At 52.6% G+C, this 26,145-nt stretch overlaps 1 protein-coding gene across 1 annotated transcript in view; it reads right to left on the bottom strand.

The window, feature by feature from the left end:
• Positions 1 to 6,915: 6,915 nt before the first annotated feature.
• Mgat5b (alpha-1,6-mannosylglycoprotein 6-beta-N-acetylglucosaminyltransferase B) overlaps positions 6,916 to 26,145 on the bottom strand; it is a 64,968-nt gene continuing 45,738 nt past the window's right edge. Inside the window, exons 11-17 of the mRNA XM_075990201.1 lie at positions 23,265 to 23,395; positions 17,425 to 17,580; positions 15,951 to 16,097; positions 15,700 to 15,816; positions 9,918 to 9,992; positions 8,690 to 8,946; positions 6,916 to 8,367 (exon numbers count right to left, since the gene is read on the bottom strand). Coding sequence (XP_075846316.1) covers positions 8,169 to 8,367; positions 8,690 to 8,946; positions 9,918 to 9,992; positions 15,700 to 15,816; positions 15,951 to 16,097; positions 17,425 to 17,580; positions 23,265 to 23,395 — 1,082 coding nt within the window. The 3' untranslated portion in view covers positions 6,916 to 8,168. The remainder of the gene's footprint in view (positions 8,368 to 8,689; positions 8,947 to 9,917; positions 9,993 to 15,699; positions 15,817 to 15,950; positions 16,098 to 17,424; positions 17,581 to 23,264; positions 23,396 to 26,145) is intronic.

Here is a 26,145-nt window from a genome sequence, read left to right as displayed (position 1 = left end):
TCTGGGCGGCCGATGTGGCTGGGCTCCATCAGCCACACTGAATCCCCCGGCATGGTGGCACCTGCCTGCTGTCTTAACACTTGGAAGATGAAACCAGGAGGATTGGAAGTTCAAGGACTTCTTCAGATACAGAGTGAGTTCAAGGCCAGCCTAAGATACGTGAGACTCTGTAGTCTCTATATAATCTACCCCTGAACATAACAAAGGGGGCATTCTTGGGGAATTCAAGGATGACCCGTGTCACTGTCTCTCAGTCCGTGTGTGTCTGTGTATTTTAACCTCCAGCCCCCTTGCCCGAAGCTCGTGAACTGGGTGCCAGCGCACAGAGCACAGACACGGGGGGCACGGTGCGCCTGACAAAAACTGACTCCCGAAAGTTGTTCCCTGACCTCCACATGCACAGCACAGCAGACATGCGCACTGAATAAATAAATACAGTAAAATGTTTGAAAAGAAAGCCCCTGACCAGACCTGCTGACTTTTTCTCAGCACCTCCCCCAGCTCTGATGCCCACAGTGCCACCATCTCCCTATACAGTCAAGCTGTTGTACAAACAGCCGCTAGTTCAGGCTGTGAGCTTGGGTCAGCTGTTCGACCTTGCTGGGTCTCCTGTTAGGCTCAGAGCTTCTAGCTGCCCTTCTGTCTCCCAGAAATCAGACCACGGCACTCCCACCCCCTGCAGAGAGAGGGGGAGGGGAAGCCCCTCTGTAGCCCTGCAGTCCCTCCCTTTAGGGGCTACCAGATAGGATTATGGTTCCGATTTAGTATCTGCCTCTGTAGGTTAGGCCAGGCTAGGCCAGGTTAGGCCAGGCAAGGTCACATGGCGTTTTACTTCACTTTCTATTGCTGTAATAAACACGGTGACCAAAGCAAGTTGTGGAGGAAAGGGCTTATTTCATCTCACAAACCACAGTCCTTCACTGAGGGAAGTCAGGGCAGGAATTCAAGGCAGGAACTGATGCAGAGGCCATGGAGGAGTGTGGCTTACTGGCTTGCTCACCCGCCCAAGACTTGCTCAGTTTGTTCTCTAACACAGAACCACCTGCCCAGGGGTGGTACCGTCCACAAGGGCTGGTCCCATCCCACTTCAATCATACAAGAAAATGTCCTACAGACTTGCCTACAGGCCAGCCTTATGGAGGGATTTTCCCAATTGAGTTTCCTCTTCCCAGATGGCTCTAGCTTCTGTCAGGCTGAGAAAGAAACTAACCAGGACACCTGCTATGAAACTTGCCCACCTCCCTGAGAAAGAATCCAAATCTCTTTGTTCTCTGGAACTAAAAAGCCTGCCTCTTCCTTCAGGGTCTCTGCTATGTAGATACGATGGTCATTTCTTCCAATCTCTTCCACCTCTTGGCCCGATTGGGACTGTCTGAGGTCATGTGACTCTCTGTCCTAAGAAAGCTCCATTTGAAGGGTTAGCTCATGCCAGCTCCTTCCTCTGAGCCGCTATCCTTTTCTCTGACCCTTCCCGTCTCACCTGTCACTAATGTGTCTAATTTACAGGGTGGGCTTGTGCCTGACTGAGATGACAGGGGTCACACATCTCCTTCGCAGAGGCCGGGCAAGGTCAGCACACTTAAGGTCCCAGACTTCAAACCCCGGCCCTGCCACGCCTGGCTGGGTGATTTGGTGCCAACTCCTCAACCTTTCTGTGTTCTTGCTCTGCAACACAAGCGGGTCTTGTGAGTTCCCATCCTGGGGACCGGAAGACACTACCGAAGGGTCGTTTTTATAAAGGTGAAATCATGGTTCCATCCAACAGAAAGTGAACATGCGTCAGAGGTTTTATGAGACTCGGTAACACTTGAGAGAACCTACAAGATGTTGGAGCCCAGCACTCAAAGGAGAGTTCTGGAAACACACATGTCGTCAGCTGGGGATGTCAAAGGGATTTGCAAACGTGCTGAGAAGAATCTGCAGACAGCTGTGGGCCCAGCTGCTGGGTGCTAGCATGCTCACATCCATCCTCTTGGTTGGCCAGTGGCGGCGCTGTGCGGACAGACCTGCCTTCCCGTTCCTGCCCAGTCCTGCCGACTCCCCTCAGTGGTGGGCTGTGACCTGGAAGTCCTCATAAACCCTTTCTCTCCTAAACTGCTTTTGCTTGTGGTATTTGTTTTATTCTGAGACAGGCTTTCTCTATGTAGCCCTAGCTGTCCTGGAACTCGCTCTGAAGACCAGGCTGGCCTCAAACTCACGGGGATCTGCTTCCTGAGTGCTGAGATTAAAGGCGTGCGCCACCACCTGTTGTATTTGTCATAGCAACTGGATGAGACTTGAACACTTTGGGGAAGCCTTGCTTTCTCCTTTGCCCAAACCGCCACCAAGCTGCAGATCCAGAGCATCCCCTCCCACCCTGCCCCCCGTGGCTTTATCCTTCAGTGGGTGGTCTGTCTCCTGGGGGCTGTGAGTTCTCTAAGAGCAGCACTGGGTCCTGCCCCTCCCCAGCATCAGCATGGCTCCTGGTACAGACTGGCTGTTTCTACCTCCTGCCCTGGAAACCCGCCACACCTAGGGAGGGGCTGGGCCCGGCATTCTGCTCCTTCCTGTCCCCTTCTTTGACTATTCACCCCACCTCAAAGATTCCTCTTATAGTCTCATTAATTTCTACTGAATAATTAAAACAGGAAATTAATATTTTCATCATTACTGTATGCATTTTTTTCTTCCACAGCTGACCTCACCAGAGCACTGAGTACCGGAGTAAGGCCTCCGCTCCAGGGGTGGAGGGGCTGAGAGCTCATCTCCAGCTTCAACACAGGGCCAGCTGGGCTTACGTGCTCGGAAATTGCTTTTTAATTGATGAACGGATGAATGAATGGGCAGACAGAAACAGCACTTTCAAAGGCCAAGACAGCTGTTTGGAAGTTTCCAGAATTAGAGCTGACTCCATTTTCCTCTGGGCTGCAACGACGTCGGCCTTTTGGTTTTGGAAGCAGATCCTCACGTAGTACAGGCAGGCTTCAAATTTGCTCTGTAGCCAAGGATAACCTTGAACTCCTAACCCTCCAGCCTCTACTTGCTGATTGCTGGGATTACGGCCAAGGGCCACCACACCCTACCATGGGTTCAGTGTGTGCCTTTTATTAAAATGAAATAGGATCTGCTGGGACTCTAGAAGCTTAGATAACAGCCTTGAGCACGCGATCTCTTATTTCCCGCCCCTCCAGGCCACCTGCCACCAGAGGGTACTTGCTGTCTTCCAGCTTTATCCAAAAGATGGATCCTTCTGAGACAGGTTCTCACTGTGCCATCCTGTGTAGACCAGGCTGGCCTCGAACTCACAGATATCCACCTCCCTTTTTTTTTTCTATTTATTTATTATGTGTACAGTATTGTCAGTATTCTGTCTGCATGCCAGAAGAGGGCACCAGATCTCATTACAGATGGTTGTGAGCCACCATGTGGTTGCTGGGAATTGAACTCAGGACCTTTGGAAGAGCAGGCAATGCTCTTAACCGCTGAGCCATCTCTCCAGCCCCCACCTCCCTTTTTTAAAGGTATATATTTTATTTTAAATTATGCATCTGTGTGGCCACGTGTGTGAGAGTGGGGACACCTGCTGAGACTAGAAGAGGGTGTCGTATCGAGCCCCTGGACCTGGAGTGACAGGCATGATGAGCAGCCAGATGTGGGTGCTGGGAATGGAACTTTTTTTGTTGCTGTTTTTTTTTTTTTTTCCGAGACAGGGTTTCTCTGTAGCTTTTGGTTCTTGTCCTAGAACTAGCTCTTGTAGACCAGGCTGGCCTCGAACTCACAGAGATCCGCCTGCCTCTGTCTCCCAAGTGCTGGGATTAAAGGCGTGAGCCACCACTGCCCGGCTGTTTTTTTTTTGTTTGTTTTCTTTTTGAGACAGGGTTTCTCTGTTACAGCTCTGGCTGTCCTGAAACTCACTCTGTAGACCAGGCTGGCCTCGAACTCAGCTATCCACCTGCCTCTGTCTCCCGAGTGCTGGGATTAGAAGCATGCACCACCATTGCCCAGCAATGAACTTGGGCCATTTTAAGAGCAGTGTTCTTAACCAGCCATTGCTCCAGTACCTAAGTGTTTTTAATTAATTTGTATTTAGTTATTTATTTGTTTGTTTGTTTATTTAATATATGTGTATGTCTGAGTGTCTGTGTGTCCACTGAGGCCAGAAGAGGACATCAGATGGACCCCCTGGAACTGGAGTTACCGATGGGTGCTGAGAATTGAACCTGGGTCCTCTGGAAGAGCAGCCAGTGCTCCTAACCACTGAGCCATCCCTCCAGGTCCCAAAAGTGGGTCATCAGAACCCTCTGAGCCCTGTAGGGGTTGGTGGATCTGGAGAGGGAAGCAGAAGCTAGGGTTGTAGCAATCGGCCTGGCCCCCGTGCAGGCAGCCAGGGCTTGCTCTCGAAGGTGTGGGTACCCAACTAGTCCCAGTCACGAGTCCTCCACATCACCCCAATGAGCCTTCCTTTCCTCAGTCTTTTCAAAGAGACCCAGGAATCAGCAGCAGGATCCGCAGCTTCAAGCAGGTGCCCACACCATCTGGACCCCTCTCGCCAACATGTGACCTGCCCACCTCATCCCTCCCCTGGAGAGTGGGTCTCAGAGTGCAGGAGCTCTGTGGACCCTCTACTGTGCCCATCAGTCACCTACACACCTTTCCACTTGGATTAACACAGGGCTCTCACAAGCTGAGGATAGGCCCAGCAATAGCTGCCTCCCATTCCTCAAGGGTCGGTCAAGGTCAGGGTCTGAGTTTGGCACGTTGGCTTTGGTCCCTGCCTCTGGCCTTTCCAGTTTCCTGCTGTGGGCTCAGCTATGGCATCTCAGACTCAGAGGCCTATTCTGACCTTGGGCTTCTCCACCAGACCCTTCCTGACACTCCAGGGCAGGCCCCTCCCCCAATCCCAGGTTCCTCCACAAAGCTGGAGGCAGAGAGGTCAGAGGGGCTGCAGGGGAGCAGAGCTGGCTTCCGTCGGCTTCCACTCCAAACCAAAGCTTAAAAGATGCCACTTCTAATTACACCAGAGTGCAATGTGCCCCGAAGCCTTTTGTAGTAAACGGTTCTCAATAAATTCAGTTCTTCATTCATTATTATTAATTATTTCCCTGAGTCAAAGCAAGCAGGAGGCAGGGCCCTGCTCAGGCCTGAGCCCTCACAATGCTGTCAAGGGACAAACATGGGACTCTGACGCTCGAGTTGCTACCCATGTAGGTTCCCGTGAGGCTGGCCATGGGCCTGGACTAGGCGGGGCCCAGGCAACAGGAGCGAGGAAGTCTGCAGCTTGCGTGCTATACACTGTCCATCGTGGCCACTGTGAAGATGCTGGCTGTCTAACAAATGGCTTGCAAAATTCCTCCAAATCTCACATCCCACCCCCCTGAGCCCATGGGAGACTCTGACCAGGCTGGGGATGTGGCTATGCCCAGTGGGATGCTTGCCTGGCATGTGTGAAGCCTGCCTACCAGGGTTTGAGCCCAAGCACTGAACAAAAGTGAGGGCGGTGCTACACACCCGGCATCCCGTCAGGACGCAGAGGCAGGAGGACCAGAACTTCACGTTCTTCCTTTGCTACATAGGGAGTCTGAAGTTAGTGTGGGCTACATAAGACCCCACCTGAGGGCTGGAGAGATGGCTCAGTGGTTAAGAGCACTGTCTGCTCTTCCAAAGATCCTGAGTTCAATTCCCAGCAACCACATGGTGGCTCACAACCATCTGTAAAGAGGTCTGGCACCCTCTTCTGGCCTTCAGGCATACAGAAAGAATATTGTATACATAATAAATAAATATTTTTTTAAAAAAAGACCCCATCTGAAAAATATATATAATAAATAAACAAGCAGGATAATCATTAGCATCTTGGAAAAAGGTTGGAAAGATCTCCAATGCCCACTAGGTCTAGACCAGTGATTCTCAAGACTCAAGCCATGGCTGGGCAGCAGCAGCAGCTTCTGGGAGCTCATCAAAGACAGAAGCTCCTCCCACCACTCAGACCTGTCAAAAGAGCTTAGGGATGCTGACCGAGAAACGCCCCATCTGAGAACCTTGCCCTAGATAGAGAAGGGCCGGTTCACCAGGTGCTGTTGGTACTGGGGGCCAGAGTGTTCTCTGTGTGGGGGTGGGGATAAATGGTGACGTGGGTCTTGTGAGTTGCAGGATGCTGACCAACCCTGTATCACCCAATTACACTGACCGGCTGCCAGGTAACTGGCCATCTCCCAACTCAGGACATAGCATGCCTGGACACCCCACCCTCAGGGACTAAAACTGCCCCCAGCCCCCACCCGTGGAGAATCCCTGGCTGGAAGGAGGTTCCCTGACTTTAGATGTCTCCATGTATTTAAGCCACATGCAAACACCCAGACCCAGGTCCCTACGGCAGCTCTGAAAGGGTCCTGATGTCACAAGCCGCGTGGCCGGGGGAGTTATTCGACTCTCCGTGCCTGTTTGCTTACCTGCAACACAGGAGCTGGGGGCACAGACCTGCTAGGATGACATCATCTGACAGGACACCTGAGCTGGCAGTGAGAACTCAGACACGGTCCCTGTAACAGGAGTGGGGCGGCGTACATCTGATAGGGTGGCTAAACTCGGATATCACAGTCCCAGCCCAGAGTCCTACACAGTGAACCCCAAAAGGTTTGGGTGACCTCAAACTCTTCCACAGTGGGCTGATGCTCTTTGGCCTCACACCCCCACGTTCTGCTGAGAGGCCAGCTGAGGTGGGTGGGTACGGAGGGAACATGGACAGGAGGGTCCTGTGGCCACAGTGCTGGAAGGACTTCTGGGTGCAGGCAGCACCTCATTTTCCAGCCAAGCCCCTAGTGCCATGTTCCATCAACACAGAGCAGCATTGGGGGACCCTAGCCAGTCCCCCTATGCTGGGCGAGCCCTGGAGGTTCCGGGAAAAGACAAACAAACAAACAAAAAACCAGCATCCGCATGTTTCTTCTTTATCATCTCACATCCCAATAAAATATTTATTTCAAGAAATAAATCTTTAAAAAAAAAGAGAAGAATGTCTCTATTGCTTTCCTCTGACGGTCAAATCCTCAAAATCACAGGTCTCTTGCTGCCCTAGGTTCTGCTGCCACAGGGGTTAACCAGGCCAAGGGGGCACCCACAAGTCCCACACAGGCTGGTCCTCCCTACAACTGTCTGGGCCCAGGGAGCCTGCCTTCACGAGGCTGGGGGGCGGGCCATACGTGAACAATGGCAGTGTTCCTGGAGGCCTGGCTGGACTTGGCAGGCCCTGGGGGTAGAGAGAGAAGGGCGACCCTGGACTGGAGGTGGGCATGCCACTTAGAGATGGGTACTGAAGTCTGGAAGTGGCCTGAGGCTGCGGGAAGCAGAAGGGAATGACGAAGGTGGGGCCTGGATGGGCGGGAGCCATGAAGTCGGCTAGACCTGTGCAACCAGAACCAGCCAAGGGTACCAGGGTGAAACTTCATCCCAGCCTGGCCGGCAGGAGATACCAGGAGGCTGGGAGTGGCGTCAGAGCCTGCAGAGGACGCCTTGGTGGGGTCTGGGCCTGTTTGTTGTCAGAGACTGTAATGGAGATGGCTCCCGGAGGGGCAGAGATGGAGGCTGTGGACCAGTCACAGATCATGCCAGAACAGGGTCTCAGAAGAGGCCCAAAGTGAAGCCCACTGGAGGAAACAGAAGTGAGGGACAGGGAGGAAGGACCAGGAGGAGGGCAGTGTCCCTCCCCCAGGCTCCCCGAGTTCTCTGCCCTTTGTCCACACCGGCCCTGCATGAATTGCTGCATCAGAAGAGGAGGATGTGGTCCTCACCGCAAGCGTGGCTGAGGCCTGTTCTCCATTTCTTGATATTTCTGGTGAACGAGGGGGCAACACGGCCATGTTCTTAGGGATCAGAAAGCCTATCCTGGGCCCAAGAGTGGTCAGGGTCATGTCTCCAGCTGATCCAGACCTCAGAAAGCAAGGGGTCTCCATTCACGTGCTCCTGGGCCCACCAGACAGGTAGGTCAGCCCATCTGCTTAGCCACGAGTCCTGTGATGAGGGCAAGGAGCCTCCTAAGATGGAGCTGCTGCCTCCTCAGCCCCCTCTTCCTGCTCTTGGCCAGGGAACAAGGCTGCAGCCAGGAGACACGCCGTGAGCATGGCTGCAGCTCAGAAAGTGCTGGTGCTTGCCAACCGGGGGTGGGCAGATGCTGGGCAGGGTGGCCTCCGACCTCACAGGCAGCCCTGGCACAAGGCCACCTGGCCCTTGAGGAAGTCACGGCACGGGCAGAGCCTCTGGTACTTGGTGCTGGCACCGGCGCAGCTGAAGAGCAGCGGCTCTTTCTGTAGGTAGCACTCTTGGCCGGGTTGGGCAAAGGCGGGGTACAAGTGATGCATCTCCCACTCTGTGCTGTCACAGGGCACCTGCAGCCTGTAAAAGCACCACCACCAGCATTACTCTTGGGTGAGTGGGTGACAGCTGGCCCCAGCTTAGCATGATCCACCCCCTCCCTGGACCAAAGGAAACACAAGTCACAATTTGAAATCCAACTGTCAGAGCTCAGAGAACCTATGGGCCTGGAGTCTTGGTGACCAGCGGAGAGATGGTTGGGCAGGGCCAAAGGAGGTGGAAAAGAGCAAGACCAGAAGGGACGTCCTCTGTGGATTTGGCTGATTCAAAAGCATTAAACCCCCATCTACAGGGAAGGCAGGAAGGTGGGAAGGTGGGAACACAGGCGGGGCCTCAGACTCACTTGAGGAATGCATCTTGGCTGTTGAGATAGGGGAAGAACGAAGGCTCACAGACCAGCCCATGGTCCAGGCAGGCGTCCGTGCAGGCCCTCCCAGGGGCCGCCAGCCAGGCCCGGAGAGAGTGGGTAGGGGGCCAGGCTCCCGCAACTGAGCTGATATTCTGGGCCCATTCGAGATGAGTGGCGTTAGGAGCTAAGACAAAGGGACTCTGGGAGGTGTGGGCTCCTGGGGGAACCGGGCTTGGGCCCACACAGAAGTCCTGTCAGGAAGAGAGAGGTATTAGGGAAGGGAATGGATTTTTCTCTAGAGTGCTCAGCACTACAGTTTCAGTAAGGGCCACTACTGGGCACTTACTGAATGCTAAGCAGCCTCAAGTGTTATTCCCATAATACCAAGTAGCCCAGAGAATGGATGCTAATTATTGCACGAAGCCTAGAGGACGTACGCCAGGGACTGGATGGCAGAAGCGGGCTCTGAACTCTCACCTGCTTGGGAGCTGTCTACCCTGCATGACCTCACTTCTGGGGTCAGAGACCCCAGAAGTCCATAAGCCCTGCTCAGCACGGGGACAGAGCCTTGTGCTGGCCTCTGAGGCTCTTCTCGGGGATCTCAGATTCTTATCTGTAGAGGGACAGTTCAGAACCGGTCTCCAGGTCCTGACGCTCACACCGTGGCTGGTCAAAGTGCAGACATACACAGCATCTGCCTAAATCTAACAGCCACAGCCACTGTCCCCAGGGTCCCAAGCCCCACAGTTCTGCATCTCCTGGTTTTCTCTCAGGCCACCTGCAGCCTATGACAGCTCAGATCATCGGATCAGGGGACATAAGAGCAGGCCATCCCCGATTTCTCGGGGCAGGCCCCTACTCCAGGCCCCATCTCACTGATTCCCGTGAAGGTGGCAAGCAGGGGCTCTTGTCTGTTCCATTCACTCAGTTATCAAACTGAGAAATTATTTTTTGAAAACCCGGCCTGTGGGGCAGGGTGGGTGGGGACTGATATCCGTGACTATTGCATCCCATCACTTCAGGTGGGGTCAGGTGGGGATTGGTAGCCACGATGGTTGGATCTCATCTTGAGTCCCCGCGGTGGAATGAGGAGCTGGATGAATGGCTTGCCTATGACTGAAGTCTACATAGACCCCAGCATCAGCATGGCCCAAACTTGGAATTCATAGGCTTTGGAGTAACAGCCTCAAGTCCCTGGGGCAGAGGATGCAGGGTGACCCACCTGGTGTTGGATGTAGGCATGGATCCTTTCCAGCATCCCTGTACATGTATATTCATAGGGCAGGTAAGGGTCTACCTGTGGAAGAGATGGGCAGAGGGACCTGGATGCTGGGGCCATACCCGTGGGCGGCAGCAGAGACCAGGTTGACACTCTCAGCTCGGAAAGCCAGCCAACCATCCACCTGGCCCCTCTACTAGCTCACACTGCCTGTTCCCAGGGATACGCTCAGGGTGTCAGTTCAGGATTCGTACAGTCCAGCCCTCCGGCTCCACCTTCTCCAGGCCTCATCCTTCCCTTTGTACCACTCCTCTCCTCTTTGCAAAGCCCAGCACTTCATCCCCTCTCAGGCATCACCTACCCGTGAGCCATCCTGAGCCTGCCCGTTGTCCTTGGATGAGGAATGTGTTCTCAGTGGCTGTCAGCACCCTAGCGGTCCTCTCCTAGCACAGGCTAGCTCCTGAGTCACCGTTTCCTATTCATTCCCCATCTCCTGCACGAGCCTGCAAAGCCACTGAAGGTGGGGACTGTGGCTTGAGCACCGAGCACCGCTGGTCTGTCAGCAGACGGTCACAGATGATGAAGCAACCGCCCTCATCTTGCATCCCACCAAGGAGCACAGGGCACTCACACATCCCAGTTAGAAGGAACAAGATGAATCTTGTCATACCCCCCGCCTAGGTACATGGCTACATGAGATGCACACCCCAAAGAAAGGCCCTGTGGCATCTGTACAAACGCCTGGAAGTGGTACGGCAACCTAGTCTAAGCAGATCGGAGGAGTAGGCAGGGCCCAGAAAGATTGCAGAAAAGTCAGGCAAGGTGGCAGGTTCCTGTAAACCCAGCTTCGGTGTGGACCAGGAGAAAGGGGATCCCTGGAACTCACTGGCCAGACAGCCTGGCCAAATGGATGAGCTTCAGGTTTAGTGAGAGACCCTGACTCAAAAAATGAAGGCTCCTGCACAGGGCCTGGGTTAGATTCCCAGTACCCACATGGTCACTCGTGACCATCCCTAATTATAGTTCTAAGGGAGCCAACAACCCTTCTGACGTCTGCAGGAACCAGGCATGCATGTGACACACATGTACAAATGCAGGTAGCATACTCATGCACATAAAATAAACAGAAAGGTAATTTTATTTTAAAAAAAAGGTGGAGATTAAGAGAGGAAAGACGCCTGACATTGAATCTGGACCTCACATGTACCTGCACACATGTGCACGTACATATACATACATGTACACATACCATGCAACTCACAATACAACCCACAAAATATATACACAAAACACACAAAACATCCTGGCAGTGGTGGCGCACACCTTTAATCCCAGCACTCAGGAGGCAGAGGAAGATGGATCTCTGAGTTTGAGGCCAGCCTGGTCTGCACAGTGAGTTCCAGGACAGCCAAGACTACATAGAGAAACCCTGTCTTAAAAAAAAAAGAAAAAAAGAAAGCCCTACAAAATATACAACAACATGCACAATACATACAACATGCACACAACAACACAACATACTCAATGCACATAATAAACACACAGCATACAAATTAAACACTGCGTGCACGCGCGCGCACACACACACACACACACACACAAGTGACAAAGAATCTAAGAAAACAGAATTGAGGTCAGCCTCCTGCCTCCTCCTTGCTTTACTGCTCAGCCCTTGCTGCTACCTCAGCCTTCATGAGCCCAGCGCAGAGCCACGTTAGAGGAGGCCACTGGCCCAGAGGGCAGATGGCAAGAACAGCGGTGTCCGGCCACAGCTGGGACTCAGGAAAGATACAGCAGTCTGGACCCATTATATCACAGTGCTCCACCCAGCCTGGCTTCTAGGGATGTCATTTCCTGCAGACCACATCAACAAGTGGCGGTGAAACTGGACAGCAGGATGAGTGAGTGGCATTGGAACGCCTAGCAGGCTCTGCTCCCTGGAGACCCTACCTCCTAGGGGGAGAGTCTTTCATTGTGCCAGTAGCCAAGGGTCTACCCTGGACACTGTGACATTCCTGGGGGTGAGGGATGGGGAGCCACAAGTACCTTCAGGATCCCTACCGGGCTGAGTAATTCAAACCTCCACAGTTACGGAGATCTGGAATGGCGCAGGTGTGGTCAAATCACCTTGAGCTATCTTGTCCCCTTAAAAGCCACTGTCAGTCCTTGTGACTATGACATGACTGCTTTTGGGGTGCAGACCTCCAAACAGACCCCTAATTCTCACCAGCCCCAAAGCTAAGGATAGTATCTGCTAGCATCCGAGACGGTCCACAGGTCCCTGTTTTCCAAGACCTGCCCAGCTTAGAGTTCCACCAATGCATCTGAAGTATGTTGAGGCATAATTTTCTGTGTACTTAAACAAAACTCTATGAAACTATTACCACCTTGGAACATGGTCTTGGGGGTAACCTGAATCTGTGTTCTTTTGTCAAGATCACACATCAGAATAAGCAATCTCTTTGAGGTAAGAGTCACGTTTTATGTCAACAATAGCCAGCGTCCCCCAAGAGGGGACAGCCACTGCTCGTTCTGATTCAGGTCCTGCTGCCTCTGACCCTCAAAGCAGTATGCTGCTGTTCTGACTGCACCAGGGATGACTACCAGGCATTATGGGTAGACTTCCTCCTCCTGAGGCTGAGGCTCAGAGATCCTCCAGGGCCCACATCCAGCGGCCACGTTACTCCAGTCACCTGTGCTGCCTTCCCAGACTCAGCCCTGTCACACCCTGTCTGGTTTCTGAGCTGACAGCTTGGGACGACCTGCAGCCAGCTGCTGCCCAAGCCAGAACCCCCACACTCAGAACAGAGTTCAAGGAGCCACTGAGCTCTGGTCTGGGATCCCTCTTAGGGCTTGTTGGGGAAGGTTTAGAAACAACTATAAACAACCAACCTAGGGAGGGGGATTCCCCTCCACAGGAGGCTCCTGGGCTCCAGAGTGACAGCAAGTAGCTCTTGTCACAAGCAACTCAAAGGTCCCCTTTGTGAGGGGCATTTCCAGCCAGACCAGCCAGCTTGAAGCTCCTGCCAGGAGCAGCAGCTGAAGATGACCCCACTGGGTCAAACTGCAGGAATGGCTGTCATCTTCTGACAGTGACAAGGACTAGTCCTGCGCAAAATGGGTGATGTGGAGGGTCACGCAGAGGCGGCACGTCACCTCCCGTCCTCCCACCTGGAACATCCCCATCTGGACCGTGTGTTCACAGGCAGGAGCCACAGCCCAAGTCCTGCGTTTTCTTCAGGGTGGGGAGTGCTGGCCTGGGAGGCTTTGGTCTCCTTTGCCAGCCCCCTGGTTCCTCCTTCCTCCCTCCCTGAAGAAGTGAAGACTTGTAGAACAAGTCTGGCCATTTGCTTATGGTGGCTACATTCCCCAGAGACCCAGCCAGCTGTTCAGAAACTTATCGACAGTCAGTTAACCAGAGTGCCTGTTTGACACACAGACTTCAAGGCCACTAAGAAATCAGCCTAGGTGGCTAGCACAGGCTCTGAGCTGTAAGTTCCCAGCCTATTGAGGCTATGCAGCCCAGGGTGCCCTGGAACCCCCAACCTTCCTGTCTTAGCTTCCCAAGGGAGTGGATCTTTGTAATATTTGAGCCCCTCTGGGCTGCAGGGGGCTGATTTGGGGTCCCGCTGACATGGATAATACCTATTGAATTCCTTCGTCTTTTGTTCTTATTTTATTCTAATTTTTAGATTAACTAACAAAATTGAAGAGATGCTCAGGGTTTTGTTTCCTTTTTCTAAGACAAAACAAGACTCAAAGGGTAAATAAGGCGACATTCTCTGCCACTGACACCGCTCAGGGCTTAGAAATCCCAGTGTAAGGGACTCCCTGTGTTGGGGGGGTTGTGTCCTCCCACAATCGCCTGCTCCTAAGCCAAGGCAACACATCTGAGTGTATCTGAGAGGCTTCCAGAGACAGTTACGGGGCAGAGTCACCAGATGGGTGGGGCCCAGATGGAAAGAAAGGGAGACACCAGCCAGCACCGGCGGATATTCTCACGGCTTTCTGTCCATCGTGTGATCTGCCACGCCCTCCCCACTGAGATGGATGGAAACCTCTGAAACACTCAGCCCAAAACATTTTAAAATAAGTTTTCTTGGGGAAGCTGGAGAGATGGCTCAGCGGTTAAGAGTACTGGCTATTCTTGCAAGATGTTCACAACTGTCTGTAACTTTAGTTCCAGGGGATGGACCCCTGTGGGCACCAGACACACACCTGGTACACAGCCATACACGCAGGCAAAACATTGGTACACATACAAATAAAAAGAAATACACCTTTTTAAAAAGTGTTTGAGAGCCGGGCGGTGGTGGCGCACGCCTTTAATCCCAGCACTCGGGAGGCAGAGGCAGGCGGATCTCTGAGTTCGAGACCAGCCTGGTCTACAAGAGCTAGTTCCAGGACAGGCTCTAAAACCACAGAGAAACCCTGTCTCGAAAAACCACAAAAAAAAAAAAAAACAAAACAAAACAAAAAAAAACAAAATAAAAAGTGTTTGAGGCTCTTACAGAGAACCTGAGTTTGGTTCCCAGCACCCACAACAATGGCTGACAACAGCCTATAATCCAGCTCCACAGGATCTGACACCCTCTCTTGGCCTCTGAGAGCGCTCACACTCATGTACACGTGCATATGGGTGCACACACACACACACCTATAAATAGAAATAATAAAATAAATACGTTTTTTAAAAAAGAAACAAGTTTTCTCGAAATAAAGTGCTGAGCCTGTAGGAGCCAGCCATGAGAAGCTAAACAGAAACAGACCACCCAAAGGAAGTTCTTCCAATCATTATCACCTGCCAATGTTGGGCCTAGCCATAAGCTTAAAGGAGACCTGAGCCTCAGTAGTTTACCCAGAAGCAATACCTGGTTGCAGGAAGGACCATAAACTAAGATTATCTGGGCACCACCCAAGAACAGACCATCCAAAGGAAATGCCTAACATTTCAACCATTGAAGATAGGATCACCTGCCAGCACACACTCACCAGGACACCCCGAGACAAATGTCAGCCAATCAGGGGTCCTGAACCTTAGAAACCCCTCACCCTCACCTTTACTACTATAAAAACTCAACTCCAGCTGAGCTCCGGGCTCTCCGTTTATTCCAATACGTTGGACATGTGGAGAGCCCGAGTTTGCAAACTTGCATAAAATAAAGGCTCTTTGCTTGTATATACGGGACTTGGTCTCCTTGTTGGTTTTTGGGGGACTTCAGGGATCTGGGCATAACAAGACTGGAAGCTGTAATACGTATGTACGGCCCCCTCTCCCCTCATTTCTCATATGCGCACACACCAGGCCTCCCACACTCACTAAAGGGGCCCTAGTGCTCCGCTCTTGGTATGCAATAGCCAGTCCCTGAGCCAGTTCCGTGGACATACCTGTATGACACATGGCCTAGCCCCCACCAGGTTTGCTGAGCTGAACTTGCAAGAGAGCCAGCGTCTCCAGGACAGCTGCCTGAAGGGCACAGCCCTCCCCACACTCGGAGAACACCTGCTAACTTATGCCAAGAGGAAATGATATCTGACCCACAGCTGCCAGATAAGGGTGTGCAGGCTGCTCACGGCAGGGAGTCACTCTCTCCCCTTACCCACACACCAAGTTTGGGAGTGGGGACCCATGCCTCCTTTTCTAGTTCACGCGGTTGGATTCAGGATTGTGCTAAGCAGGTCCGGGCTGGATGCCTTTCCAAGGTCAGCCCTGCAAGACTAGGCAAGTTCCCTAGGAAGTTCCTTTTTCCACTTACAGGGAAGAGCCGAGGTCACAGAGTCTCACCTGGGTGTTCATGATGGCCTTGATGGCTGCTTCAAACTCCTCGGAATTGTTATAGTCGACAGTCCACACGTGAGGCTTGCCGATGAAATTCTCTGCGTAGGGATGCTGGGAGAACACCTGCCCGGGACCAACAGGCGGCTGCTTCAGCCTGCAGCTGGCCTTGGCTCACGCACCCACCCTGATCCCTTCCCTCTACGCACCCCAACGCTCCATCCCCTTCTCAGGTTCCCAGATCTGGCCCTTCTGCTCACCTCCCTGGAGGTGGGCTTGCCCCGGAAAAACTCGTGGTTGAGGGAGCTGTGGGGTGGGCTGAAGCGAGATTGAAGGAAGATGCAGCCGTTGGCGATGGCCTCCAGGGGTGCTGGGCCCTCATAGGGAAATCCGAACCCTATAAAGAGCTGGAAGCAGAGGGCAGGCAAAATGGCTCCAAGGGTAAAGGCACGTGCCGCCAAACCTGAGGACCTGGGCTCAAACTCGATAAAAGCATGTGTGGAGGATTGCATCCTGCTCTCCAAGGTTGTAAGAGCGTGACGCTGCAGCTGCGCTCTGACCGGCTCGACTGAGGCGCAGGGACCCCTCTGCACTCAAAATACAAACCCAGCGTGCTCCTTACATGGCTGTGCTCCCTCTCCCTTACATGGCGGTGCTCCCTCTGCAGAAGTAAAACTTCTTGCCTTCCATGAAATACTCTGCACTGTGCGGTCATTTTCCTGGGACCCCAGACCCACTCATACCAGCCATGATGGTGGAAGGAGAGAACCGACTCCCAGAAGCTGTTCTCTGACCTTGTAGTACACGCCTGACCCCAATTCCCCAGCAAAACAAATAAATGTTAAAACAAAAACTGGGTGGGGTGGGGTGAACCAATGATCAGGGAGATTGGGCCACCTCAGGCCAGGACTCCAGAAACCAGAGAGACAGAGATGGTCTCAGCATTCATAGGAAACTGCAGGGGGCAGTATAGATGAGTCACTGTGGGCTATAAACACGCCTTTCCTCTCCATGGGCCTCAGTTTCCCCATTATGGAACGAGCAGTCTGGCTTTATAAATGGTGTCTCCTTGCTCCATCAAGCAATGCTTTTGGTGGGGAAGGAGGAGGCAGTGTCCCCACCCCCACCCCCACCCGGGCTATCCAGGCTCTGAAAGGACCTTTGAAAGAAGGTGTTGAAATATTCATCCTGTAACTGACTACACCGGCTCCAGGAAGGAGCTTGATAAGTAATTCTGAGACCCGAGTCGCTGTGTAAGGTTACCTCATCCTTCCTCTCCCGACACATACATATCGGAGAGATCTAAGGAAAGACCAGGAGGTACTGGACGCTAGTGGGAGATTTTCTGGCCTCAGACGATACTCCAGGGCCAGCCACAGGCTCATCCCCAGTGAACCAGTTGTAGCTGCAGAGATCCAACTCTGGGAGCTCGTAGAAGCAGCCCTCCAGAACCAATGGCCCCATGGAGACTAGACAGGGTCTCCTCAGCCTGTGTGACTGCCCCTCCGCAGCTTTTACAGTTTGCCCAGCTCTGGGATGGAGAGGGGAGAGCCGGACAGTACAGCTCCCACTCCCCAAGTCCCTCCCAATGGAGGGCCCAGGCTGCTGATACCTGCGTGTCTGCCAGGATTCTGGGCGGCAGAACACATGGAAATGTCCAGCTTAGCGGATGCCCGTCATCCGTGGCTGTGGCCTGCAGGGGTGGGACAGTGGCCTGAGGTCCTAGAGCCTCACCTTGGCCTTACGCAGCAGCTGCTGGAACTCAGGCTGTGGCAGGAGGCCATGGTTCTTCACAAAGGCAGGGACCTCGGGGGGCCGCTGGCTCTCATAGTACACGGTGCCATGGATCTCCATGTACTTGTTCAGGATGGCCAGAAACTTCTCCTTGCCCTGCACAAGGAGGGGGAGACAATGGAGACTCTCTCACACTCAGAAGGCAGAGCCGGTACATCAGGCACCCCGGCTCCAGGGTCAGAAGACAGGGGCTCATTGTGGGGTGATTGTTAACTTGCTGTGGAGACACGGGCAAGGTCCCTCTCCTCTCTGGCCCTCCAGTTTTTCATCTGTGAAGTGCAGGGCTTGAGCTAAACCAGAGGCATTAGGGTTGGTTCTGGCCATGGAACTGACTGGTTTCCAAAGACGCCCATGGAGACCCAATACTTAAATGTATCTGCGAGTCTAAATGCCCTGAGTACCTGTAGAGCTCTCTGGAACTTCCTCACACACTCACCTATCCACCCATCCGTCAATTCAACCATTAACCTTTCTACACACACACCTTGTTCATCCATCCATCCATCCATCCATCCATCCATCCATCCATCCATCCACCTTTTCACCCCTACATCCACCCACCCATCCATCCATCCATCCATCCATCCATCCATCCATCCATCCATCCATCCATCCACCTTTTCACCCCTACATCCATCCATCCATCCATCCATCCACCTTTTCACCCCTACATCCACCCACTCATCCATCCATGTCTCCATCCGTCCATCTATCCATCCATCCATTCCCTGTCCACCTGTCCTTCCATTCGTTCATACGTGTATCCCTCCTTTCATCTGGGAAGGAGGAAGGAAGTGGAAGTTCTAGATTGGAGACTTATTAGCTGAAAGAAGTGAACTAGAGCAGCCCTCACAGGCGCCACATTCTGACTTGAATTGTTTCAATTGATATAAATTATTGAAATGACCTGGGACTGTTAGGGCCCCAGCTACAAGATAGGAATCAAAGCTTTCTCTCTGGAAGAAGACGGCATCAGCTTTGACTTCAAATTATTCTTACGACTTTTTTTCATATTCATTTCTAGAACATATAAAAAATTCAAGGCAACCAAAAAAAAAAAAAAACCAAAACCTTACGGAAAGCCCAGAAGGCTTTGCAACAGAAATGAACAGGGTGAGCTAAACCCCACTTGGAAATTCTGGGCACTAAAAATGGGTGGAATAACTTTGGAAAAGAATATGAGCAGAAGGAGCTATTGTGGGGTCTCCTTGTGCACTGTAAAGACATCTCTGTCAAGGCACCTTCTGATTGGTTCAATAAAGAGCTGAACAACCAATAGCTAGGCAGGAAAGGATAGGCAGGAAGAGAGAGAAAATCTGGGGAGAGGTGGATTCACCAGACAGAGGAAATGAGACCCACAGTTCTGAGAAAACATAATGAGCCACTTGGCAGAATATAGATTAATATAAATGGGTTAATTTAAATTATAAGAGCTAGTTGAGAACAAGCCTAAGTTAAGACCAAGCTTTTATACTTAGTAAGAAGTCACCGTGTCATTATTTGGGACTTGGCGGCCCAAAGAAAGACTCGTTACACAGAGCAGCTGACCCCAGGTCTATGTGCAGCAGGAGTGGGGACAGTATGGTACCAGCATCACGATGACACAAAGGTGAAGAGGATGGGACATCTGAGTCCAGACAGAGAGCTCACACCCACAACCGCCTCACTGCTGATTAGGGAGGGTGTCTCGGAGGAGGGGGAACGCACTGTGAACAAGGGATCCCAGGCATTTGCCATTCACACGCGAAGAAAGAGAGAAGGGGTCCAAGCCCGGCACCCAGTGTGGTTAACTCAGAATTGGAAGAATTTGAATCTGTATATCCCACCACATGGCAAAGTTACCTCAAAATGGATCATGGACTCAAAGGCAAAAAACTGAAGCCATGAAACTTACTGAGGGAGGACGAGAAGAGCTGTGTCTTTGGGACGTGAGGCAGGGGAATACCGCAAGCACAAGCAAGAGCATGCAAATTTAGTGAATAAGCAAAATTGGCCAAAACAACCTGTCTGCAGACCAAAAGCACAGCAATGACGCGCACTCCTAGCCAATCACAACACGCCGGCAGCGACCACCAGTTTCAAAAGAACCAACCAAAAAACGTTGCTGCGGCAGCTTCATTTCCCTAACCCAATAAAGGCCCCCACCCCGACCCTCTTACAGTAAAGAGCCTTTATGTTGACATCTCTCCACACCCCCAGCCTCCCAGGAAACAGGCGGCATCAACAAAACCACAACAGGGATACACAAAGGCTGGTTGGCCATCGCACCATCCATAAAAGACAGCATTTGATTTCTCTTAAAGTCAAGGTTTAGCCAGGCGTGGTGCATACCTGTAACCCCAATACTTGGGAGGCTGAGGCAGGAGAATTGCCACAGAATGGCCTGAATACATAGTAAATTCAAGGGCTCTTGGGTTACACGGTAAGACGCTGTCTTCAGAAAAGCCAACATAGCAAAAATGGGATTCTGTGCACTGCCAAAAATACCCTTCAGGAACACAGGTGAGGGGCTGGCAACTTGGCCCAGCAGGCAGAGGCACTTGCCGCCAAGCCTGACGATCTGAGTTCAAGTTCAGAGACCATATGGTGGACGGAGAGAACCCGCTCCAACAAATTGTCCTCTGGCCTCCCGGAGAGCTCTCTGGCTCAAACAAAATAAGGAAGTCAATGTAAAAAGAAAAAAATTAAAAGGGGGTCGGGTATTCCAGAAAAAAAATCAGAGACAAAGGGCCTGGGATGAGGTAAGGAGAGATGTGTGGTACATTTCCGTGAACTCACCTCTGTGTAAAACAATCCTAACAGCTGGTGTATGGCGGGCATAAAACAGCAGACAGGAGCCAGGCGAAATTAAAGCAGGATTAGGGTCTCGTAGTACCCAGCACAAAGGGAAAGTATTTGCTTATGTGGTCCTCAGTAAGGTAGGATGCTGGCTGCTCTCTCTGGGGCCACGGGTGAAGGACAGAGAAGACCAGTGGCTAACCGGAGGGAGGCGTTTAAATACAGATCAACGCTAGGCCAGCAAGATGGCTTAATGGGTAAAGGCGCTTGCCATCGAGACAGTGACGTGAGTTCAATTCCTGGGACCCACAGAGCGGAAGGAGAGACCTGATTCCTGAAAGCTGCCCTCTGACCTCTGCATGTACGCATGCACACGCACACACACACACAGGGGCATGATCACACAAAGACTCCAGAAATAGATATCTGTAGCGAATTCACGCTCCTCCACCTGTCTGTCAGAGGTTACAGTTATTCTCTGCTCTCAACGGCTGTGATGGCTCTAGGTTCAGGTCACCATTTGTCTTCTCTCGGTGACTGGGTTGTCTGCTGTAAGGCACACTTCCCCTGGGGCCTGCAGGATACCTGTCCTTAGCCCCCTGCACCGTGAACTCTGACCCCCAGCCCCTCCTAAGCTCTACAATCAACAGTCGCAAAGCCATAGCCCCCAGCTGTTTTCTGCAAACCGAGACAGGAAGACCTGCTTAACACACACACACACACACACACACACACACACACACACACACACACACGCACGCACGCACGCACGCACGAAACCCCAGATACCTCTGTACAAGACACAGGAGATACAGGGCCTCCATCCTCCCTCTTTCCACAGGCTCTCCATGGCACCTGTCCAGGACAGGGCCTTCAGCTCTCCTCCGGCCGTCTCTGACACTTTCTAGTTATAGATACTGGGTAGATGCAGTTTCTTTGAGGTTTCTGATTGAATAGGGCTGATCTGATCTGGGCTGTCTCCAAAGCTGGATTTTCATCTGCCCACACTTCCTTCCCCCACTCTCTGTTGGCCAGGCGTTCTCCCCACTTGTGCCCCTTCCCTGGTGGCCTCAGCAAGTTCTGCTCCAAGGCTTTCTCTCTGTCCCTAGACATCTCAGCAGGATCTTGGACCTCCGGTATCCCCAGCCACACCACAAGCCGCCATTGTTCTGGGAAGGCTGTGCAGAGCCGGAGTTCAGCAGGGCAGCTCTGAGCTCAGCTAGATGTGGTTGTAACACCCTCTCGGCCACTGACTCACGCTATAGCCTGCTGAGCCCCACTTTCCCCATCTGTAAAATGGGCACAATGCCATAATCACCACCCGGGAGAAGAGCAAGGAAGAAGGCACTTGCCAGCCCCCTGCATTGCTTGGCGTTGACACAAATGTCAGCCTCTGTTATGATGTCAGTGTGCTCGATGAGACACCACCCAGCACCTTCCTCAACAAGAACCCAGACATGAGGTGGACACACGGTGGCTTGGAATGAAACCACTCTGTGGTGTTCCTTCAAACTGGGTGGAGCCATGTGATGGAGACCCAGTCTCTGGGTGATACAGGAGACAGCCCCGCTCATCCCTCCTCTCATTGACTGGGGTTTGTCTTTGAGGACGAGATGTTTGATCCCGAGCCTGTGACAGACTCAGGGTGAAGACTAAACACCATGTGTTACCAAGGAGCCATGTGGCTCTGCCTGGCCACCCCCTGAAATTGTGAGAGACAGGTTGGACCACTATCAACCTGTGACAGCTGACCTAATGCTACCTATCCAATCGGGCCAGAGGATTCTCAAACGAGACAACTGTGTCATGGCTTGGTGCAGGACACTAGTTACACACCCTGGGATGACCTTGACCCTGTCATCTTTCCTGTCTCTACCACCCAAATCTTGAGATTACAGGTTTGTTCCAACCATGCTGCTTATGGGTCCTAGGGCCCGAACCTTGGGGTTTGTACGCTCTAGGCGAGCACTCTACCAACGGAGCCACATTTCCCGGCCCAACCCTGACTTCAGTCTGCCTCCTGCCTGTCTTCTGTCCCTCCCACCCTCAGCCTTGTCTGCAGCTGTGCCCAGGAACTTGCCTGTCCTCACCGGGACCCAGGGAAGACTGCTCCTTAGACCCCGCTGTCCCCACTCACTCCTCCCCACCCTAGAGTCCAGGGCACCCTCAGGGACCCCACAGTGCAGTCACTACGGGAGTCAGGCAAAGGCATGCACACAGGGGCTTCCGTTCCATACCTGGAGCTGCCTCATCACCATGGAGCACAGGGGACAGAGAGAACAGGTTAGTGACCAGAAGCAGCCATCAACCCTCACAAGTATCCCGGGATGGGGGACCTAAGCTGGAAGGTAGGATTCTAATTTCTAAGTCCCACCCCCACCACTCACCCCACCAAGTTCCACTCTCGCCTAAGTCTTCCTGTGGGATTTGTGGCATTCATCAGTTCCTAAGGTGGGGGTAGAGGGTTTCCTCTGCAAAGCAGCCATGCAGGTCTCTGGAAGCAGTCCAGGGGGTGAGGGGGACTGTCACCATCTCATTGGGGACTATCCTGAACCATTAGGAAGACATATAGTTTGTCCTCCGGGGTGCAGAGCAGTAGACGGAGCTGCAGCATTCTGGATTCTCTGCAGCCATGCCTGAGGCTTCAGATGAGGACTGCAATCACATGGGCTTTGCAGAGACAGGTCTGGGCAAATCCTGGAATTGTGTGGCCGGAGCCGTCACAATGTGGATGTGATCTGCGCTAGAACCAGGTGTAGTGAGGTGGCCAGCACTGTCATGGACATGACCTGTGTGGCAGGCACTTAGCGCAGTGGACACGTGGCTTGTGCCAGAATGGGTGTGGTCTGCACTTGTAAAGGCACGGCACATTCAGTGGGTGCGTCCAGCACAGGCACGGGTGTGACCTGCACTCGGGCACGGGTGTGACCTGCACTAAGGCAAGCGCTGTTCTGCAGCAGACATGGTACGGTCGGCCGGGCAGTGGACCTGCCGGGGCTCACCTTCCAGATACTCGCCTCCTTGCCGTACACCACCGCCATGTTGCTGGCCTTGCTGTCTTTGATGAGCTGCTTCTCCGTCTCATTGAGCTCCTCGGACACGAAGCCCATGAAGGAGTTATCTGGGGTGTGAGCTACAGGCCGGCCATAGAGGGAAAGTCGGGGTTATCAAACAGACTTCCAAGCAGCAGCCCCGGCCTCCCTGGATGGCCTGTCCCAGGAGTTCCTACTGAGCATGTGGGGACAGCACCCGTGGGTGAACTGGCCTGGACTAGAGACCGTCACAAAGCTCAGAGCAGAGAACCTACAGGGCCACCTGGCTCCCAACTTGTTTTAGGATGACTGACTTGACTCTGGGTAGCGTAGCCAGGACTACCGTCTCTGCTCAGTCCCTTGTCTGGGGCACTATCTCCATCTTGGCTTCTTTCTCCCACCACACACACATCGCCGCAGGGCTTTCTCCTCCACTTATCCCCTCCCCTTATCCCCAGGCACACTGACAGCTGTCCACCTGTCTCCAAAGTTCTTTTCTCTAGAACAATCCTTTCTGACTCAGGTCCCATCAGGTTCCTAGACTTGCCCAAGATCCCTCAGGCCATGCTCCCTCTCACAATCTCCAGGCTCTACCAACTCTGCCCTGGGGGCCTAGTCTTTGACCCGACACTCCCTGACCGGAAGTTCTACTACACACCACTCAGTTATTCTTGCCAGAATAAGGTCAGGATACCGCAGTGTCAGCTCATCTGTGTCCCCAGCTCACCTCAGTGTTCCCAGCTCACCTCAGTGTTCCCAGCCAAAGCACTGCCTCGGTCACACCTCCAGCCTTTGTTCTGCCTGGCCTAAGCCCCTCCCTTTTCTGACAGGATCCCCCCCCCCCACTGCTCCACACACCCCCTTCACCTCCTGCCCCCATGAGCCTCTCTAGGGTCCACCAGCCTCCCCTGGGGGCCCCTGGCTGGTTTCCTGTTGAGAACACAACAGAGAATTAAGACAAAGATATCCTAATTCTCTTCCAGAACCAGAGCCCCAGGCAGGGTCTGGCTTCCTCACTGTCCCTCAGGGGCCAAGTGAGTTTTATCTCTTTTAAATAATGTATTCATTATTTGCTTAGATTTTTCAGAAAAAACATCATTATTGCATTATTGTTCAAAGATTACCCAATACATACAATTTGACCAACAGATTATATAATCAAAAGGGTTCTCTCCTTATTTAAGTAATACTTAACTTAATGAAGAAATTCTTTCTCCTGCAACAGTCCGCGGTACAGCCGAGGTTCTAAGATCAGATGTGGGTCAACCTGCCCGTCTTAAGAACCAGTCACCAGGTCTTCTCTCTTGTTCCCTCCCACGGGTCTGGCCAGCTCTGGTAGCCATCCTGGGAGGTGCTAGGACCTGGAATCCCGTGTCTCTAGAGCCCACTGCCTTCCCACATGGGTGGAACTCTGGTGAGTGCCGGCTGTCAGCAAGGCATGCTCAGCTTCCCGGGACACCCCAAACTCCTGTCACCCCACTTCCTACTCCAGATGCTTGAGATCCGTACCCTAGCCTTCCTCGGCAGGGGGAGATGTGCTAATCAGACAGTGTGGCCAGGGGGAGTCCCACAGGTGATCTTAGGTTGTCTTTTACCTCCCCTGTGTAACTGGGATGACCCTGACCCTTTGAGTCTCCTGCTTCCGCCTCCTAACTTTTGGGGTTATAGGTGTATGCTGTATGCCCTGCTTATATGGCACTGGAGAGAGAACCCAGGGTCCTGCGCATGCTAGGCGAGCCCTCTGCCAACTGAGCCACATGCCCAGCCCCTGGTGCTTCCCACCACAAGGCCTGGGAATGCTCACGCCCCTTAGCTGGTTACAGACTAGACCCAGGCCTCTTCTTGGCTTTAGGACGTGAGGAGGAGCCCTGCCCGGAGGCCCAGAGCTCTCTGTGTGGGTAACCAGTCTGTTATCACCTAGGTTCTTCTCAATGTTAGCAGTACCCCCTCCCCAGACAGGCAGCCAGACCCTCTCAGACCCTCATGGATGGATGGATGGATGGATGGATGGATGGATGGATGGATGGATCCCTGGATGCCTCCCTTCTCTCTGCCTCCAGCTGGACTGGTGGCCTCCCTGTTCTGGTGGCCTCCCTCAGCTGAGCAGTTGAGGACACATCAGGACTGCCCTGCACTCGACCAACTCCAGCAGAAGGGACAGATTTAGAATATAATTAGCTGAATCCGTCAGTGTGAATGGACAAGGAAGCGTGGCAACCATAAAAATAGCAGGAACAATTAAACAAAGAACTCTAAGGGCAGGTAAAGGTTAGGCCGAGAGAGGGAAAGAGCCAGCCTGGGCTATTCAAAACCCTGTCTCAAAATTCTAAGAACAGAATAATTATAAAGTGAGCAAGCATACAATGTTTGGAACAGAAGCCGAGGGGATCATAAACAATGGGAAAAATTAGAAACATTTGACTTGGGGTTCAGGAAAATCAATAGGAGTCTGCAAGTCTGGAACTCCAAATTCAAAGAGCTTTTCCCTGGGACAAGTCTTCATTTTCTCATGCAGGTTCTTTTAAAATATTTTACAGCATTATCAATTGATTAACTGCATGTATGTATATGTGTGTGCCCTTGTGTACTATGGTGCCTGTGTGGAGGTCAGAGGACAGTTTGCGGGAGTCTGTTCTCTCCTTCCACAGTGTGGGTCCCAGGGATTGAACTCAGCTCATCTCACTTGGTGGCCAGCACCTTTACTTGGTGAGCCATCCCTCTGGCTCCTTCTTAGGTTCTTGCAGAAGACTCTTAGCTGTCTTCTGCCCCCAGACTGACCTCTGCCCCTTTGTCTGTCTGCGGTCAGTCAGCACACTGTGCCTGCAGAACACAGTGGCACTTGCCAGGTCCC

This window comes from Microtus pennsylvanicus, chromosome 11, assembly GCF_037038515.1.
Source record: "Microtus pennsylvanicus isolate mMicPen1 chromosome 11, mMicPen1.hap1, whole genome shotgun sequence".
NCBI classification, from domain to species: Eukaryota; Metazoa; Chordata; class Mammalia; order Rodentia; family Cricetidae; genus Microtus; species Microtus pennsylvanicus.
The sequence above is the reverse complement of the archived record's forward strand: the minus strand, read 5'-3'. Positions and strand labels throughout refer to the sequence as shown.